General features: G+C 54.3%; 6 protein-coding genes across 6 annotated transcripts; 4 read left to right on the top strand and 2 right to left on the bottom strand.

Annotated features, from left to right (window-relative positions):
* Positions 1–655: 655 nt before the first annotated feature.
* On the bottom strand, positions 656–2,553 carry CDEST_08431 (Putative cytochrome P450; the record flags this gene model as incomplete). The annotated part of the gene is made up of 5 exons (XM_062924590.1): positions 656–769; positions 817–1,438; positions 1,507–1,865; positions 1,923–2,119; positions 2,334–2,553. 5 exons carry the CDS (start codon positions 2,551–2,553, stop codon positions 656–658), a joined length of 1,512 nt encoding a protein of 503 aa, XP_062780641.1.
* Positions 2,554–4,707: 2,154 nt separating this feature from the next.
* Positions 4,708–6,130, top strand: CDEST_08430 (Putative S-adenosyl-L-methionine-dependent methyltransferase superfamily; the record flags this gene model as incomplete). Its single annotated transcript, XM_062924589.1, has 8 exons — positions 4,708–4,767; positions 4,833–4,895; positions 4,948–5,067; positions 5,136–5,154; positions 5,207–5,326; positions 5,377–5,437; positions 5,487–5,624; positions 5,683–6,130. The coding sequence occupies 8 exons, from the start codon at positions 4,708–4,710 to the stop codon at positions 6,128–6,130; spliced, it is 1,029 nt and encodes a 342-aa protein (XP_062780640.1).
* On the bottom strand, positions 5,330–8,372 carry CDEST_08429 (Putative S-adenosyl-L-methionine-dependent methyltransferase superfamily). The gene is made up of 4 exons (XM_062924588.1): positions 8,134–8,372; positions 7,594–8,039; positions 7,082–7,543; positions 5,330–7,031 (listed from the first exon to the last, which is right to left on the bottom strand). Exons 2-4 carry the CDS (start codon positions 7,839–7,841, stop codon positions 6,578–6,580), a joined length of 1,164 nt encoding a protein of 387 aa, XP_062780639.1. The 5' UTR covers positions 7,842–8,039; positions 8,134–8,372; the 3' UTR covers positions 5,330–6,577.
* Positions 8,373–9,535: 1,163 nt separating this feature from the next.
* Positions 9,536–12,888, top strand: CDEST_08428 (Putative CDC45 family protein). Its single transcript, XM_062924587.1, has 3 exons — positions 9,536–10,654; positions 10,719–11,794; positions 11,848–12,888. The coding sequence occupies exons 1-3, from the start codon at positions 9,887–9,889 to the stop codon at positions 12,578–12,580; spliced, it is 2,577 nt and encodes an 858-aa protein (XP_062780638.1). The 5' UTR covers positions 9,536–9,886; the 3' UTR covers positions 12,581–12,888.
* A 373-nt stretch (positions 12,889–13,261) lies between these two features.
* Positions 13,262–14,472, top strand: CDEST_08427 (Putative hemerythrin). The gene is made up of 3 exons (XM_062924586.1): positions 13,262–13,372; positions 13,431–13,943; positions 14,066–14,472. The coding sequence occupies exons 1-3, from the start codon at positions 13,304–13,306 to the stop codon at positions 14,255–14,257; spliced, it is 774 nt and encodes a 257-aa protein (XP_062780637.1). The 5' UTR covers positions 13,262–13,303; the 3' UTR covers positions 14,258–14,472.
* Positions 14,473–15,559: 1,087 nt separating this feature from the next.
* CDEST_08426 (Putative EF-hand domain, Recoverin family) lies at positions 15,560–17,018 on the top strand. The gene is made up of 4 exons (XM_062924585.1): positions 15,560–15,895; positions 16,072–16,157; positions 16,251–16,546; positions 16,681–17,018. Exons 1-4 carry the CDS (start codon positions 15,885–15,887, stop codon positions 16,858–16,860), a joined length of 573 nt encoding a protein of 190 aa, XP_062780636.1. The 5' UTR covers positions 15,560–15,884; the 3' UTR covers positions 16,861–17,018.
* The last annotated feature ends 298 nt before the right edge of the window (positions 17,019–17,316 follow it).

Genomic DNA, 17,316 nt, shown 5'->3' with positions numbered 1-17,316 from the left:
GCGAGTCTCGGTGACATATGAGCGGAGCGAGAGTAGCGTAACGCTACGGGCCGCCTGTCGGTCTGTCGTGCAGTGGACATGCCGGTCTGGGGCCTCGGTTAGGCCGGTTGCTTCGGGGGAGGCGCCGGGGGAATGAACCTTTGCGGGGGACACCTTCCCCCCCGTCTTTCCCCCAGCTTTACCGTCTGGGGGGTGCTGCTCCGGCGCTTCTCCCCTCGATTCGATCATCACAGCTACACTTCACCATCGGATCACGCTGTTTCTGGATAAATTCCTTGCTTGAGACGAGGTAAGATGTCCAGGAGTCAGAAAGTGCTTGCCAAGTCCGACGTGTCCCGGGAAATGCAGCCCTCTTTACTATCATTCGCATAATTCGCCGAAACAGATGGCAGCAACCCTCGGCAATGCGGATGATCCAGCATCACCGACCCTCCCCCAAGTATTCTGTCGGTGACGAGGACTTCATAATATCTGCATCTTGGTCCGTTCTGGGTAGTACAGTACGTCAAACCCAACGAATCATGGAAGCGAAAGGGGGCTCTTCTTTGTTATCAATCTACCTCGGCCATATGTGCCATCCTGCGGCCGTCATGTGCAATAGTAATTTCATCTTCTGTATGCCTTGCCAGCTAGTCACTTGCCATCTTTCTCCCGGCTAACCATGCTTGCTTACTTTCACTAAGAGGTCGGACTGGATGAAAATACCCGCCGAAAATGAGTTCCACGGTGTAGCCGGGTCCACCAGGGAAAAGTCGAATCGGCGAAGGAGCTGTACAGGTTAGTCGTGCTTGTCTACCCTCCAGTCTCATAACTCACTTCGGCAAACACCTTGTTCAGCTCCATGAGAGCAACTGTCTTGCCCAGACACTGCCACTTGCCATACTTGAACACCAGCTCCCACTGCGCCACCATATTCTTGAGCTGGTCCTCGCCCGCTTCGAGCCACCGTTCCGGCCGGAAGACGTCCGCGTCCGCGCCGTAAACTGCCTTGCAGCGGAGCACACCAAACGCTGTCCATCCGATATCCGTGCCCTCGGGAATGCTCATACCGTGCATGAAGTCGCCGCCTTTTGGAACCGTCGTCGACATGAGACCCGTGACGGGAGGGAAAACCCGCAGGCCCTCCTTGATGACAGCCTGAAGGTAGCGGAGATTACCAGCCTCACTGTTGGTGGTAGGTGACGAAATTGCGCCCGACTGGGCTGCCTCCCGAACCTCCCTGGCGAGCTTCGAGTAGCATGAAGGAGACGTCATAAGGTACAGCATCGTCGTTCGGATCGCCGTCGCTGTGGTGTCGGATCCGGCCATGATCTGGACCAGTGTCTCGCCCTCGGCCTCCTCTCTGGTTAACCCATGTGTGAGGAACGACCCGAGCATGTCTCGCCGCTTCACCGTCTTGTCCGACATCAGTCTCTCCGACACCACCTTCTTTGCAACACTGCCATCAGACAAATAATCGTCAGCGTCTTTGTGAGGACACAGCAGAAGCAGGTAGGGGAGGCCCACGCAATGAACTTGCCGAATCCCACGCGGTCATGCTCCGACGGCATGGCGCGGCGAAATAGGGGCGACTGGAGCCACTTTGCCAACAGCGGGAACACGGAGAGCGTCATCATGACGGGCATGCTCTGCTCCGTCATCTGGATGTACTGGTGGACGTCGGCGTCTTGTTCAACGTAGCCGAAATGGTAGCCAAAAGCCAGCGAAGTGATGACATCCAGCGTGAGGTACTGGACCTTTCTGCATAGGTCCATGGGGCGGAAAGACTCTGCTGTCGAGACATATTTCTCCTCGATGAGTCTGATGAAGGCTTGTATTTGCCTGTCGATGGTGGCTTCCAGGTCTTCGTTCTCCTTGCCCGAGTACTGTCCAACGGAGTAAGCAGACGCGGCCGGTCATGATAAGAGGGACTGGAAACCCACGCCGATGGCCATCTTAGCTCGCAGCTCATTGTGCTCATGGTCATCTCTCATAGAGATGAGGTTATCTCTGGCCGGGTCGAATCTAACGGCCTCATAGAAAGCACCCTTGCAGTATGGCGAGCGAACCGCCCACATGCGGCGGAGGAGATCCGAGTCATTGGTTACCAGGTCATTGGGACCGACGCGGACGACCGGGCCTAAATCACAGAGCTCCATGTCAGCAGCCTGTCGAAACGATGACCAGCCTCTCCCATTTGTCCTCTGACTGACTGAGGCGGCGTGTGTGTCTTAGATCTTTCCCCTCCTTTCTCCTTCCTTATGGGCTGAACCACACAGCCGGGCGGCTGCAAGAAGGAGGACTAGACATCCGTGCTTTTTTATGTAATAGGGGAAGGTTGAGAGCTTACTTACCATATTCATCACAGGCCCGCTTGAGAGCGAGATGCATCTGCCCACCCAGTGTGTTACGTAGCATCCACCACTTGCTGAAGGCGGCACCTGGTGGCCCAGGGACATGTCTGAGACGGTTCCATGAACGGTAGCTCAGTGTGCCGATATATATGAAAAGAGCCGTCACAAGCAGCAGGACGGATTTCCAGATGTGGCCCGAGACTTCACTCAGGGCGGCCATGGTCTCTCGATTTCTGTTGCTGTGTAAAGGCGATAAGATCTCGGCTGAGCAGAATACGACGGGAGTTTTCTAGGTTGAGGTAAGATAAATTGAGCGGGATTGAGAGGAAGGAGAGGAGGAAAAGAAGCGCCAGGACGGGACAGCGTCGACTTGGATGACTAGTCGTGTGGACGAACCCGACTCGGGCAACAACATGGACTCGTGAGTGCGGGACGAGAGCGCCTGTCCTTTGTCGGATGTGGATGGCTACCTGAGGTAGGTAGGTAGGTGTCCTACCTACCTACCTACTTGACTACATACCTTACCTTGCCTACCTAGGTAGGTACCCATTAACCCTTACTTGCTAGGTAGGTATGGTAAGGAATTATCCACAAGGGAAAGCAACCCTCAATTCCGGTGATTGTAGCAGTCACGACAAATAACAAGGGCGGCTTCATCCCCTTCAAATGCCCAATGAGCAAACTGTGCCAGCGTTGGGATGCCCGGAAGATCTGCTGGGATGATAGATGTGGTATATGGGATGGAAGCAGATCGACCACTCACCAAAGGGACTCTAAGTCAAACTTTTCTCTCCCGTTCACCTCATCATCTGCTGATGGCTCATCCTATACCATTCCTCATCGCCTCTTGTACACTCCTCAGCCGTCTCCGTCACCCCTCTGTTGTTTGGCCGTCTTGAACTTCTCTTGCGATTCTAGAAAAAAGTGAGCTATCATATGCAGCTATCCGCTCCGGCCCGCATGTCACTAAGTATCAACCAATGACAGATATGAATGACGTGTCGGTCAGGCATGCCGATGGCGTTTCGGGGAACTTTCTTGTCAAGCCGACCCATCGGGTTGACGGGGACGACGCCAAACAGGACCTCAGGGCTCATACCTATACGTATAGGCTGTCCACCCAAACATGGCGACACCGCCGGAATTGTGGTAACGTATGAGATAGTCTAGTCCAAGAGTGAGTGTGATGGAACCAAAATTTGCTTCCTTCGTCAGCAAGTTGAGCCATCGTACAGCAAGCGTCTGACGAACCAGCCGTACGGGTAGTCACAATCGATATGGGATCCGTATCCGCAATGGCCAATTCGTCGGTCTGACTGCCACCCATTGTCCCCCTCGCCCGTCGGACGGCAGCTTTCTTGGCTTCGTTACACCGGCGCTCATATATCAGCTGGCTTGCTCAAGCGCCCACAGAGGTGGTGGGAGACATCGTGCTGGCCTTCCTCAGTTTTCTCGTGAAGACATTACATCGCCTGCCCCCCTACATCTCGTCTCGGACAATGAGGCAGAGGTGCTCTGGAAAATTATGGCGGCAACATGCCGGCTCGTATTTGTCTGTCTACCCGACTGACTGCATGATGGCATGCAGGAATCCGAAGCTCGGCGAGACCACCGATGACAAGATGCCACGCTTTTCGGCTATCAAAACACCTTCGACATGCTAGCATTCGGGACGACGTCCCCTTCCCCCGCTTCTCCTGTGAAATGGCAACTAGTCAAAAGTTTTACGTTGAAAGCTCAGTTGATGCCCAATGACCATCGTGACAAGTCATGGTGGTGGCCGTTGCAACGATATTGACTGCACGTGTTATGTGTAACACACCGTAGGCGTCGGCACACAGTGTTGATATGTGCTCCCCCCTCGGGCTTGGGCTGACAATGGCCGAGGCCACTCGTAGCCAAGAACCAAGACGCTTGCTGATCCAACCCCTCCCCCACTTGAACAAAAATCAGAGCAAACTTGGTTCTTCCATGATGAGTCTAATACTAAGGGAGATTCTTCAGACGGCTTGTTTACGACTCTCTGTACCGTCCGCTATGCAGCCCACCGACAAAAGGAGACGCTTGTTTGTGTCGCCTCGCTAGGAGGCACTGCAGCCGAACCGTCCCCCCCGACTACGCAGATGGCATCCGTTGCTTGCCTTGCCGCCGAATTTGTCGCATTGGGTGAGCAGCTAGCGAGCAGCAAATACCGTTTCGATGCTTCTTGCTGAAATACCCGTCTTCGAGAGGGAACACTTGCTGTGCCGGCACCATCTTTCGAGGCCCCAGATTTAGGAAGAAGATAAACGGCCCAAAAGATCGCCACAAGTCGTCACAAACTTCACATAACCTACCTGCCAGCATGGAAAGAGAGGAAACAGCGCCCGATGCAATGCATCAAGTGGACACAACATTCCCGCACGGAGTCAACGTTGACCTGGAAGCAGACGAGGTTAGCTCGCAAGTCCTGAGGTCCGAAAGGCCTTCACGGGCATCCATAACTGAGAGGAGTCGCAGAATATCGACGACGCTGAGATGCAGAGCCTTGCAGGAAGTGACGTCGACTCTGCGCTGGGAGAGGTGGGTTTCTCCGGAAAATGTTGCCATAGAAAGAGGCTAAGGCAGTTCGCAGTCCGAGGCATGGCCATCATCTACTGCGTCACTTCGGTCAAGCATAGTACGGGCACGTGAGGAGAATGGCCGCATATACCACGGATACAAGGATGGGAAGTACGTCTTGCCTACGGACCAGGTATGTGTTTCCCCTTGATTTGAACTGGAATCACCTTTGAATCGTGGTCTGACTCAGCCCCTCAACAGGAAGAGCTCGACCGACAAGGTACGATGGTTCTCGAAATGCGGCTATTCGGACTGTACGCTGACAGAAGCAGCATTCCAATACCAGCTTTGCCAGCTCACGTTTGAGAACAGGCTCAACTTTGCCCCAGTCCATCACCCGCACAGAGTCTTGGACGTTGGGTGCGGCATTGGGCTGTGGGCAATAGATTTTGGTAGGACCAGACTTGCAAACAATTTTTATAATATACTGATACGACACAAGGAGAGGAACACCCTGAATCCGAGGTTGTGGGCGTAGATCTGTCGCCTGTCCAGCCAGGCTTGTAAGCCATGATGCCGAAAAGATTCACGTCGGATTCCTGACCCTGCTAGCACTCCACCCAACGTCCATTACGAGATTGACGATCTCGAGGAGGAATGGAGCTTTTCAAGAAAGTTTGACTATGTCCACAGCATGATGATGACCGGTGCTTTTAGGGATTGGCACAACTTTCATCAGCAAGCATTCGAGTCTGTCATCTTCGACCCCATCGCCCGTGTGCCCGTGTATAGCTGACACGGTACACAGCAACCTCAATACCGGAGGATGGCTTGAGATCCAGGATATCGACTTTCCGATGAGGTGTGATGACGGAACCATACCGCCAGACTGCGACCTCGGCAGGTGGAATGAGCTGATGATGGAAGCCGGTAGAAGATCCGGTTTTCTGCTGGATACCTGCGGTAAGGCAGCGGAAATGATGACCAGCGTTGGCTTCGTCGATATCGTCCGCATCCAGTTCAAGTGGCCAATCAACCAATGGCCGCGGGACGTGAAGCACAAGACACTTGGGGTCTGGACGGAGGCCAACTTCAGTGTTGGACTCGAGTCTATGACGCTGGCTCTATTCACCCGCTTCATGGGCTGGAGAAAAGAGGAAGTCTGGGACTTTAGTGCTAGGGTTATCGCGGAGTGGCGGTCCGTTGAGAGACATGGATATTTCGATGTGTATGTTACTTATGGGAGGAAACCATGATGAGCCTCGGCGTCGGGGTGTCTCGTTTGAATGGATGCGATTTTTGAACATGATCAGCCGTTAAAATTGGTCCTGTGCGGCATTCCGAACGATATGTTTTTGCTCATCTACGACGATGGCCGCGGCTAAGGCAGAGCATCCTCACCTTTCGAATTTGAGGGATGGTGGTCTGACTCGGCTAGGAAGCGTGCCGAAAGGAAAGCTGTTAATTAGGTGTATGCCTACCCAGCGGCATCCCACATTGCACGATGCAAGCCATACATCCGGCGTCATCCAGTAACCCGACGACACGTATGGGCAGGCAAGAGAGGGACGGAGCCTCGTCTGGTCTCATGGTGTGGCACCCGCGTTGCTTGGGATGATCTGCCAATGCCGAAGGGATTCCGGCGATGGCCGCAGAACAACTACTCGCAGGATGCTGTGGCATGTATCACTACATCGCATGCATCAGTTGGGGGGCTTTTGAGCCCAGATAGAGATCCACGGAAGATATGCATGGTATGAGGTGTTTTCGAACGCCTTCCGAATGTCCTGTTCCATGATCTCGGCTTCCTGCTTCGTCAGGCCCATCTGTGGCCATTTGACAAGCACAGCGCGGATGAGCTGCCACAACACGTCCTTGCTGAGGAAAAGGCCGATTTCGCGCTGGTGTCGGTCCTTGGCCCACGGTCCGATAGGTAGTTTGTGATGTCGATAGTGTATGTTGACGAACCCAGCGTCTTTTAGGACCTCGGGCAGCATGTTGGGAAATTCCAGGTTCCAGCCGAAATACGTCTTAAACGTGCGTATAAAAGTGTCCATGAACTTGACGGGTGCGTAGTCTTCGGGGAGCGTGTTGTCATCGCACCCGATCCTGACGCCGGCATCTTGAAACTCGACCCAACCGCCTGATTTGAGGTTTCTGTCATCCATTAGGAGTCGGTCGGCAGGGGGAAATGATAACGGCCTTACTCGTACGCCGAGTGTATGACCTTGACTGGCTCTCGCAGAGTCACACTGACCGACCTAAAGTGAACAAAATCGAGGCCGGAGTACAACGGTGACCAAGTTTCTTGGATGTCGTCAATTCTCCAGTCGACGTTTTGCGGTGCGTAACAGTTCTGTATCGGCGAGATGTCTACCCCGATTACGTGTGCGCTGGGGAACTTGTCCGCAACTTGATAAGAGTTAGGTGGTCGAGGCTTCAAGTGCAAGCTTCGACAGCACTCACCGTCGACGGCCCAGAGGCCAGTGCCGGTACCGACGTCCAAGATCTTCTGCGGATTGCTGCCAATGGGCGATAGATAATCGTTGTCATCGAGAAGACGCTTCACCATCTGGTGCTTCATTTCTTCGCGGAACTGTTCCGGCTCGTCGTTTGGCAACGGGTATATGGTCTCTAGGAAGGATTGATACCGTCTACCACAGGCAGGCCTTAGCTTGCAAGTTCTGGTACGAGAGGGCGACTGTCATAAGTGACGCACCTTCCGCCTTCATGAGAATGTCTCATAACACGGGAAGCAAGCGAGGTGAAGCCTGAGGATGCAAGCGACTCTGCATAGTCCGAGCCCTCAAGACCATCATCGTCTAACGTATCTGGTGGAGCTGGCTCTATGGGCTCACTGTTGGACATGTTCATGGCCGCGGCACCCTTACGAGGTCGAGCACAGTCTAGACGTCTAGACAGAATCCGACGGTGGCGAGACCAGGGGCATGACAACACCGCTCGCATACAAAGATTCTGAGGTCAGACTGCCGCCTTGGAGTAGAGACCGGCGAGGGGGTTTGGGGCTGATGCAGCGAAAGCTCGCCTCTTCAAAACCAGCACTATGTAAAACCAATGATGACCAATGGCTCTGTCCAGTGAATCGAGAAACTCGTGTAAGCGCGGCAAATGCGCTGTAACGAGGCACGCTGGTCCGGTAAGCTCCTGAGGTATCGTTAGTACTTGTGAGCCGCACAGCAGTTGAGTCAGCTTGCTGGGCTGCGCGGCGCAAACCGAGTGTATTCACCGTTGAACGTACAGTACAGTTAGTAGACGGCAGAGACTTGGAATGAGTAGTACCGTTGCCAGTCGGCAAATGAATAGTAGTGACGAAAGCCGGCCAGTCGGACGTAGTAAGATAATTGGAGAGCACCGCCCGCCGTTGTGGGATGAGACAGAACCGTGTGTGCGATGGGAAGGGGATACAGGGCAAGGGGCGATAGTGCCTGCTACTAGGAACCAACTTTGCTACCAGCAGGGTGGTAAACCAATCGACAATGAATCTGCCACCTTTATACAGTTGTTGGTGTCGGCCCAACCGATGCAAGTCTGCCAACCAGGGTGGCACAAGGGCGAGCCGGTGCCAACGGGTTGGGGCGGCAACAGTCCGAATCCACGTCCACGGCGAGCCAGAAACGCTGCATGCGGTGTCGGTGACAGTCTATCGGGAGTGAGAAACAGTTGTTTTGGTTGAGCACCGTTGGATGTTTGAAACCGATGCGACGACACGTCCCCAGGCTGTAGATTTGCAGAGATGCTACCAAGACGGTGTCTTTTGGCGAGACAGCAGCCCGTTTGTCTATCCCTCGTTGGAAGATGAGCGACTGAGTAGCACCACCACACACCACCACCACTACATTACCACACCAAGGGGGTTGGGAGGCGAGGAGGGTCCGCTGGTAGGTTCTCTTTTCGGTCGTGTTGTGTTGTTCGCGAAGACAAACAGAGAAGAGAGGCTTTGCCGTTTTGGGGAGGTCGCGCATAAGCGGCCTGCAAAGTCTGCTCATGCAGCTACAGACAGCGACGGCGGTCACAGCAGGGTCATGGTGTGTCGGGTATCAGTCGCTAAAAGGGTGTCAATGTGGTCTTACGCCTTCAATACCAATTACAACGTCAAGACAGAGACACAACTTGGTGCCGCCGTTTTCATCCACTGCGGTTCCTTGCAGCATACTCGAGCGGCAGCAGCGAACGAACACTGGAAGACTTCTCCCATTCTGCTCGTAATGCGGTGTGTAACTAGGTAGCTAAGATTTTCTGGGCATGTACTGGAGGGTGTCCGAGAGGGAACACACACACCAAATAATGACCTACACAACCGTCGTGGGAGAACGACTTCAAGAGTGTTCTTTAGTCACAACACTGTATCCGGGTAGGTAATTATTTCTCAGCTTGTTCGAGGCCCAGTCTCCATTCGGATTGTCGGGTTGTCGGGTGTCGCCGAGCCCGCTGTACTACAGAGAGTTCCTCCGGGTTTCGTCTGCTTACATAATAAACATGTCTCGATCCTGTACAGGTAAATGCGAAGTGGAGTTGGGAGGGGCCGTGCATTCGGCCGAAGTTCTCGATTCCGCGGCTTTGGTAGGTGGTTTGCTGACCAGGACGCGGTGCAGAGCCAGTCGCGTCGAATCGCGTTCCGCGTCAGACCAATTCCGGTTCAATCACTCTACCACATCCAGCAACGCACGCACACCTTGGGTTTTCGTTCCCATGAGGTAGCATACTTACTACGCACCCTCGATCACTTTGCATTTGATACTCTACGACTGGGCCTCTTCTACTCATTCAAGCACACTCGATTATACAGGACTTTCGACTCATCACCCGCACAGCCCCCATTCTTCGACTGCTCGCCGCGCTTGCTATCGACTCGTTGACGGCGTGGGCCATTGCACCCGCCGCAGACCCCCTCCCCCCCGCCTTTCAATCGCGTCCTTACTACAGAGCCGACTTTTGCTTCTCATGAGGCCGCTCGACACAAGTCGCGGAATCACGTCCGAATCGTCACAGCCATGTATCTTCCACGGGCACTCATATCCAAACTCTATCTCCACCTACAAAATACGCGACACCCTCTCTCCCCTCCAGTTCTCGTCCTTGTCGCGCTCGAGCCCGACGCTCTCTGCGCATGTCGAATCCTGACCCGCTTACTGAAGCACGACTACATTCCCCATAAGATCCAGCCCGTCTCCGGATATGCCGACCTCGATCGCGCCGGCCGGAATCTGGTTCAACCCATGATGGAGACCCAAGGAGGCAGCGGAGGAGTGGTTGTTTGCCTCGGTGTTGGCGGCATGGTCGACCTGGGAAGTTTGCTGGGACTGGAATCAGAGGGGGAAGAATTGACATTTGGTGGTGTTGAAGTTTGGGTCATGGACTCTCATCGTCCGTGGAACTTGGGTAATGTCTTTGGTGGCTTTCCCCTTGAGCCCGTTGTCGAGGAGGGCGCCAGCCTACGGTCAAGATGTCCTGCAGGCGTAACGGCGGGTCGCATTGACCGCACATACCAACCTGGAAAAGGCGGTATCGTCGTATTTGATGATGGCGACATCGAAGACGACCTGACTGCGGAAAAGGAAGCGTATCTGGCCTTGCTCGATATGCCCGAGGTTGATGACGACGGCGATGATTTGGGAGACAACGACGATGCCGACGACGAGGATCTGTTCGAAGAATCTGCACATGCCGGTCAAAAGAGGAAAAGCTGGTCCGATCCTGACGAAGAGGACGAGTCTAGCGACACGGATGATCGGCCGCACCAACGAAGAAGAAGCAATTCTGTGTGTTTATACCCATGGGGTTGTTGCAGCTATTGTTGTCTTGGCGAATGCTAACTTGCTGCAGTCATCTTCGATACCCTCATCGCCACAACATCCAGCTCACAGAGGGCTGGTCTCTCTGCGGGATGCCGGTATGGTTCTCTCCAGTGACCCTCTGGAACCTCCATCTGCTGCTCAACCACCGCCCGCACCATCTGCCAAAGTGCTGCGACGTCGCCTGCTACGGCTGCGAAGAGAGAAGGAAGACATTCTCCGAAAGTATTACAAGATTGGCGCCTCCTTCTCCGAGCCAATTTCTTCGATGATGTACTCGTTGGCCTCAGAGCTTGGCCGAGAAGACAACGACTTACTATGGCTCACCATTGTTGGTGTCACCTCAATGGAGCTTTACGGCAGATCCTCTGCAGGTATTGCGGTCCCAGTTCGCAACTCTGACAGGGGTCAAGGAAACGGATGGATGGGAGTCCGAGGTGCCCGTATCCGCCAACTGCTACGAGACGAAGTCCGACGTCTCAACCCCCCTGAAGTCACCAATGGTCGCGCGTCGACCGCCGAGAGCTCAGGCCTCATCCCCACCACGGCTCGTAGTCCTGAAGACACAAGCATTAGACTGTCACCGGAGCCCAAGTTCCTCCTGATCAGACACTGGAGTCTTTACGACAGCATGCTTCATTCGCCGTATCTGTTTGCGCGGCTGAAGACTTGGAGCGAGACAGGTCTGAAGCGACTCCACAAACTCCTCGCCAAGATGGGTGTCAGCCTGGTTCAGTGCAAGCAGAGTTACACGCATATGGACATGATGCTGAAGCGAGAGCTGCGGACGAAGCTGCTCAAGTACGCTTCTCTGTACAACCTGGACGACATGGTTCCTTCGGTCGATACGGATGGCAGGGACCGCGCTGGCGCCAAGGACGGCTGGGGATTCGTCCGCAGTTGGGGCTGGCGAGCAACCCTAAGTGCGCAGGATGTCGGCGTGGTCATCGGCGCCCTTCTGGAAGTGGGAAAACATAACGACGTTGCCGAGCTCACGCAAGCGCCCAAGGAATCTCAATTCGATGAAGTGGATGATGATGAGGTCGTCGCCGCGCAAGGAGAGGAATGGGTTGGTCGATTCTGGGAAGCTTATGATGCACTCGAGGAGTAAGTATACGTTATGACAGTCCATGTCGTGCCCTGCTAACATGGGAAAACAGCATTGATGCCCTCAAAGCAGGACTACCCACTGCCCAATTCCTCCATCGTGCTATCTACCGCACCGGCACATCACTCATCAACAAGAAACAGATCAAGCACCTGCGAGCATTCCGTATGTGCGTGGTCAAAGAAGGACCCGATGTTCCCGTCTTCGGGCACCCGGCTGCACTCACCAAACTTGCTCTCTGGGTTGGCGAGGCTCTCGTAGAGCAAGAGAAGGACACTACAGGTCGTCTGTCTCACGGAGGTCGCGGCACACCGCTAGTCGTTGCCAGCCTCAACGACAAGCGCGGCGTCTATCTTGTTGTGGGGACAGGCGGCGGCGGTGGCCCGGACACCACATTCCTTGACCGCGAGGCCGCCAAAAAGCGGCAAGTGGCCAAGGAAGCGAAATCTAAGCAGCTTGAGGAGTCGCGGCGCAAGAAGAAAAACATCCGCGAAGAGAAGCGGGCGGCTCGTCGAGCTACTGGTCAGGAGGACGAGGACGAGGATGAGGAGCTGGATACAGAGTCAGAGGCATCTGGTGGCTCGGACTCGGAAGGTGACGAGGAAGAGGAGGCCAAGGAAAAGGGCTACGGCCTAAACCGCTTTGGATCGGCGTTCCAGGAAGTTGTGGCTGAGACCAACGCCCGCGTCCGTATAGACAGCTTCGAGCACTGCGTGGTGGAAGTCAAAAAGGAGGATCTGGGCGGCTTCTTGGAAAGCCTGAGCATGAAGACCGTTGTTGGTTGATGGGGTTCAAAAGCATGGCGGGCGAGGAAGAGAGTGGTGCGACAAGAGGGCGTCCGGGGTACTCGAATCAAACTACAGGCCAAGGCGTCTTCATGTTTGGGTTTTCTTTTTTATTCTGACGATGGTTGAGGAGGGGGGGGTACAGACGAGCGGGCTGGACTTGGGCGAAAGACAGTTAACGAGACATGGGCATGGGGTCATTGTGCTTTTCTTTCTTAATATCCTTGCCTGCGGGATTCTTGCGGCGGCTACAAGCCTGTTCTTGTAGCCCAGGCGTTTATACGGCAGATCAAATAACCACATACCCCCAACTCGTCGTTTAACACTTCCAACCCTATCAGAGTATGAGTGAGGTGGGAGCTACGCAAGCCACCCTCCAGCACATTGCCAATGCACACGACACGATAGGCTGGCCTTGTCATGCTGCACGGCAAGCCCAGACAAATGTCAGCATTGGCTCAGCAAGTCTTACCTTTTTTGGTGCTCTCGTCAGCATTCTGGATCGTCCATCTCAGCTAGCCAGCGACTAAGGCTGTTTGAGCATGCATGTAAGAAAGATACGAGTCTTCTGGGTCTCATTGGTTGAAGGGGCACCATGGGTGGAACGGAAACCTTGAGCATTTCTATAAGACGGGACTCTCACCATTAAATGGCGGTGCTCGATTACAGTATCTGTTTTTACTTGAGCCGTCACAACCACCCGGCGCGATCGATATCGTAAACATGGCGGACCAAAAACCATGGGCTGATGGGCCATTCGAGCTCATCAGCAGCACTCGCGCTGGCTCCAAGGTACGCCCTAGCTATCGACGATAGTCCCATGCAATCATTAAACGCGTGAGGTCGACAGAAAGGCGTAAAGACAGCAGGAGCGAACCGCATGGCCGAGGACATGACTATCATCCACAACCTTATCATCCGGATCCTCAACACAGTCTACCTGCAATGCGTCAACGTGGAGAAGTCCCCCAACGACATCCAAGACTTTGTGTCGTATGCGATAGAGTGGGCCAAAATGGTGGAGGAGCACCACCATACTGAGGAGGAGACCGTCTTCCCCCAGATCGAACGGCTGGCGGGTGTGCCGGGGTTGATGCAGGCCAACGTCGCGCAGCACGAAGCTTTCCACGAAGGCTTACATGCGTATATGGGCTACCTGGAAAAGGTGCACAAGAGCGATGAGGCTTACAGCGGAGAGAGACTCAGAAGCATCATCGACTCATTTATGCCCACCCTGCGGCAGCATTTGAGTGACGAAATCGACACACTGTTGAAGCTGGGGGATTATGACCGCGACTGGGAGGCGTGGTTCGAGAAGCTCGTCAAGGAGCTGCTTGCGAAAAGAGGCGACCCCAATCTCAAGGTGAGCTTTTTTCCCTTTCTCTTTTTCTCGACGTCTCCATTCTGCGTTGTTTTGTCTTCCGCGGAGCGCGGAGACGACGTGGATTGCGGCTGGACCCAGACTGACGTATCTTGGCGCGAAAGACGACTACAATTCCACTTCTCCTCACAAACCGAGACACGACGTTTGAGGACGGTATTTATGCGTGGTGGCCTCCGCTACCGTGGTTCGTGCCGTTAATGATGCGGTGGTTTCTTATCCCCACACACAAGAACTGGTGGCGGTTTTCTTCGTGCGACGACCGGGGCGCGCCCAAAGAGCTTCCCTTTGCGTGATTAGGTTGCTCGGTCGATTGTAGAAGCCGAGCCTCATCGAACAGACCGGATTGTATACCATCACTGGGTAGTGAGTGTGGTTGATGGTGTAGTTTAGGTTGCTCGAGCCGGTTCCGCCGGGTTGGGTTTGAGATTCAGCAATGATGAAATTTTGATGCCACTTGCTGAGAAGATCTTCAACAGCGTTGCCTGCTGGTGTGGCTGAGGAAGCTGTAAGTGGGAGGCCGTCGCCTGTGATGTCGTATTGAACGCCGATGTGGGCGAAGGAGGACGGGAGAGAGACGGCGACAGGGGTGCGTGATTAGGCGCCGTGGCTGTGTTGTAACTCCCGGTAGCGACGTCATACAGGTACGTGGGAATCCATCCGCGTCCCGTCGCCCGCTGGTTGTCCAGTCCGCGATTATCAATGGCCCTGTGCCAATTCCAAGGTAGGTTCTCTCGAGTCACCACATCCATTTGGCAGCTGTACATTGAGGATTAAAGGTTGACTATTGGATGCATTTGAGCTGGTCTCGAGTGGGCAGTGCGCCAAGTGAACTTTAACAACTAAACGGTTCAAACCGTGCGTGATTCAACGTTTCCAGTCGGTTTTCTCGTGAGGGGAATTTTCTTCTTTTTGTTCTCGCGCCGAACCGTGCTCCCGACAAGATATCGGCAAACCTCTCTGGGAGGCCCGAGGGTGAATAGAAGACGGATGGCACATTCGGCCAGTGTTCGGTACGCGGTACAAATGCATTGTAGAAACCCACGACCTTGGCCGATACGTTCGGAAGTGGTGGGTACGAAAAAACCCAAACCGATAGGCATCAGACCTACCCAATGCTATCTGTACATGTCAGGTACTCTGTACGGAGAGATACCTAGGTAAAGGAGCGGAGGGGACGGGTTCTAAGTCTGCATATTGACAACGGGTTGATTGCGCTGTGACTGGCTCACTGCTAGCTGTGTGCTGCGTGCTGCGAAATCGATGCCCGTCATGGCAGTTTGTTAGTACATGCGTTGCAGGACCTGTTGCCTGAATGGTCTGCTTCTGTACTGGCTGAACGCTGGCTTATTGGTACAAGGTACTCCTGGCGCTTTTTTCGCACAGGGTGTGTTTTTCCATCTTCCGCCGCCAACTTTCCCGGCCCCCACCAGCAGTGTGTGCCTGCGCCCAGAGCCAGAGAGCCAGTACCAGCATCAGCACCTAGCCACCTGCCTCCAGCAGAGCATCCTGGGCCCTCTATTTCTTTCCCCTCCCCCGCTTGTCGGCCACACTCTTGCCTGTCGCCAGCCTTGTTCGTGGTCGCTGTCATCGTCTACTCGCCGCCACCCTCTTTCGTCGCTTCTTCACACCCACAAACACACACAAATACTCCAACACACGCACGATAGACTCCCACTACCTAGATTCAAGGCCTCTTCGCCCACGTCAAACCTAGCAGCCTACTGTCTTTAGGTCGGCATCGGATCGATTCACCCGTCTGACCGAGGCGACGAGACTGCTGTTTCGCTCCTTTGGCGCACATCGCGACGAACGAAAGCCGCCCTCGACCGAACCCGCGCGCATCCTGCGAGTGTCCCGATAATCTGCGCAAGGTCCCTCGGATATCGCACTCATACCAGTGGTTGAGGCTCCTAAACAGCCATGGGCAAATCGTGAGTCGCTTACCAGCCTGCATTTCCTGCCTTCCGACGGTTTTACGGTTCTGGCGGTCTGCGGAAAGGCCTCGCTTTGTGGCTATCTACCTCCGAGACAACATAGGCCTCGATTCTACGTGCTACCGGTACCACACAATGTTTGACTGTCTGCTGACAACGTTACCGTCGTCTAGTCAGTCCAAGCTCTCCCAGGAGCAGCTAGCCGAACTGCAGAAGTCGACTCATTTCGACAAGAAGGAGCTCCAGCAATGGTACAAGGGTATGTCTTCCACATCTGGCTCTTATCATACGTATTGGAGGAATCTGTGGTTCTTCATATGCTACAATCTCAGCAGACACTGATTGTGCGCAGGCTTCCTCAAGGACTGCCCCTCGGGCATGCTCACCAAAGAAGAGTTCCAGAAGATATATAGGCAGTTCTTCCCCTTCGGAGACCCGAGTTCGTTTGCAGATTATGTCTTCAACGTATTCGACAGCGACAAGTCCGGTAGTATCGACTTTAAGGAATTCATCTGCGCCCTGAGTGTTACGAGCCGAGGCAAGATGGAGGACAAGCTCGACTGGGCATTCCAGCTGTATGACATTGACGGGGATGGAAAAATCAGCTACGATGAGATGCTCAAAATTGTCGAGGCAATCTACAAGATGGTGAGTGTGGTCTTCTGTTTAATTGGTTGGCTGGATGTGACCGCGACTGCGCACCAGTGCGATCCGAAGCATCTCACTCCGCCCTGCCTCACAGCAAAAGATTGTGATGCTGACAACGTTCGCTCCTCTGGCAGGTCGGCTCCATGGTTAAGCTCCCTGAAGACGAAGATACCCCCGAGAAGCGGGTACGTAAGATCTTTCGCATGATGGACAAGGACGAGAACGGCAGTCTGGACATGGAGGAGTTTAAAGAGGGCAGCAAACGAGACGAGACCATTGTCTCGGCGCTATCCCTCTACGATGGCCTGGTGTAAATGATGGGGGAGCGGCAAAAGGGACGAAGATTCCCCTGTCAAAGCCCCTCGTGTCTGTTTTCATGGTTCTCTGTTTTTGGGCAAGGCGAGTTGCGCGCAGTGGTCAAGGTGCGACTTTTTATTATTACGAGGGCTAGCAGGAATGGGATGACAATGATTTACTGCCATGCGCTTGTCGTTTGGGACTTTGCCATCGACCCCGCCGCAGCATCTGGCCGAGGGCGAGTGCGGCAGGAATGGCAAGCGCAGAATTGTCGAACCATCACCAGTTCGAAAAAGGTCTGCCAATCTAGGTTCCTGGCGGGAGAGGTCACGGTTGCACCCTGAGCTCCCGCCAGGACGGCATCCTCGGGTCGAAATAGCGGGGACATCGACTCGGCCCGCCTAGGCCCCATAACGCGATGCCACCCGATAATTACGTCTGCCATCTGCCAGATGGGACTTGAGAAATGTACT

This window comes from Colletotrichum destructivum, chromosome 5 (genome assembly GCF_034447905.1).
Source record: "Colletotrichum destructivum chromosome 5, complete sequence".
Lineage (NCBI taxonomy): Eukaryota > Fungi > Ascomycota > Sordariomycetes > Glomerellales > Glomerellaceae > Colletotrichum > Colletotrichum destructivum.
This window is presented reverse-complemented; position numbering and strand designations above follow the sequence as displayed.

What these genes read in the sequence shown, in the direction of transcription:
- CDEST_08426 (XM_062924585.1), top strand. An exon ending in GCTCCAGCAATGGTACAAGG is followed by an intron (nt 16,158 to 16,250) that starts GTATGTCTTCCA and finishes GATTGTGCGCAG; the next exon opens with GCTTCCTCAAGGACTGCCCC. An exon ending in TCGAGGCAATCTACAAGATG is followed by an intron (nt 16,547 to 16,680) that starts GTGAGTGTGGTC and finishes CTCCTCTGGCAG; the next exon opens with GTCGGCTCCATGGTTAAGCT.
- CDEST_08429 (XM_062924588.1), bottom strand. Translation starts at nt 7,841, where the DNA reads ATGCGAGCGGTGTTGTCATGCCCCTGGTCTCGCCACCGTCGGATTCTG. An exon ending in CATTCTCATGAAGGCGGAAG is followed by an intron (nt 7,544 to 7,593) that starts GTGCGTCACTTA and finishes TTGCAAGCTAAG; the next exon opens with GCCTGCCTGTGGTAGACGGT. An exon ending in GTCATACACTCGGCGTACGA is followed by an intron (nt 7,032 to 7,081) that starts GTAAGGCCGTTA and finishes AATGGATGACAG; the next exon opens with AAACCTCAAATCAGGCGGTT.
- CDEST_08427 (XM_062924586.1), top strand. Translation starts at nt 13,304, where the DNA reads ATGGCGGACCAAAAACCATGGGCTGATGGGCCATTCGAGCTCATCAGC. An exon ending in GCACTCGCGCTGGCTCCAAG is followed by an intron (nt 13,373 to 13,430) that starts GTACGCCCTAGC and finishes TGAGGTCGACAG; the next exon opens with AAAGGCGTAAAGACAGCAGG. An exon ending in GAGGCGACCCCAATCTCAAG is followed by an intron (nt 13,944 to 14,065) that starts GTGAGCTTTTTT and finishes TTGGCGCGAAAG; the next exon opens with ACGACTACAATTCCACTTCT.
- CDEST_08428 (XM_062924587.1), top strand. Translation starts at nt 9,887, where the DNA reads ATGTATCTTCCACGGGCACTCATATCCAAACTCTATCTCCACCTACAA. An exon ending in AACGAAGAAGAAGCAATTCT is followed by an intron (nt 10,655 to 10,718) that starts GTGTGTTTATAC and finishes AACTTGCTGCAG; the next exon opens with TCATCTTCGATACCCTCATC. An exon ending in GCTTATGATGCACTCGAGGA is followed by an intron (nt 11,795 to 11,847) that starts GTAAGTATACGT and finishes ATGGGAAAACAG; the next exon opens with CATTGATGCCCTCAAAGCAG.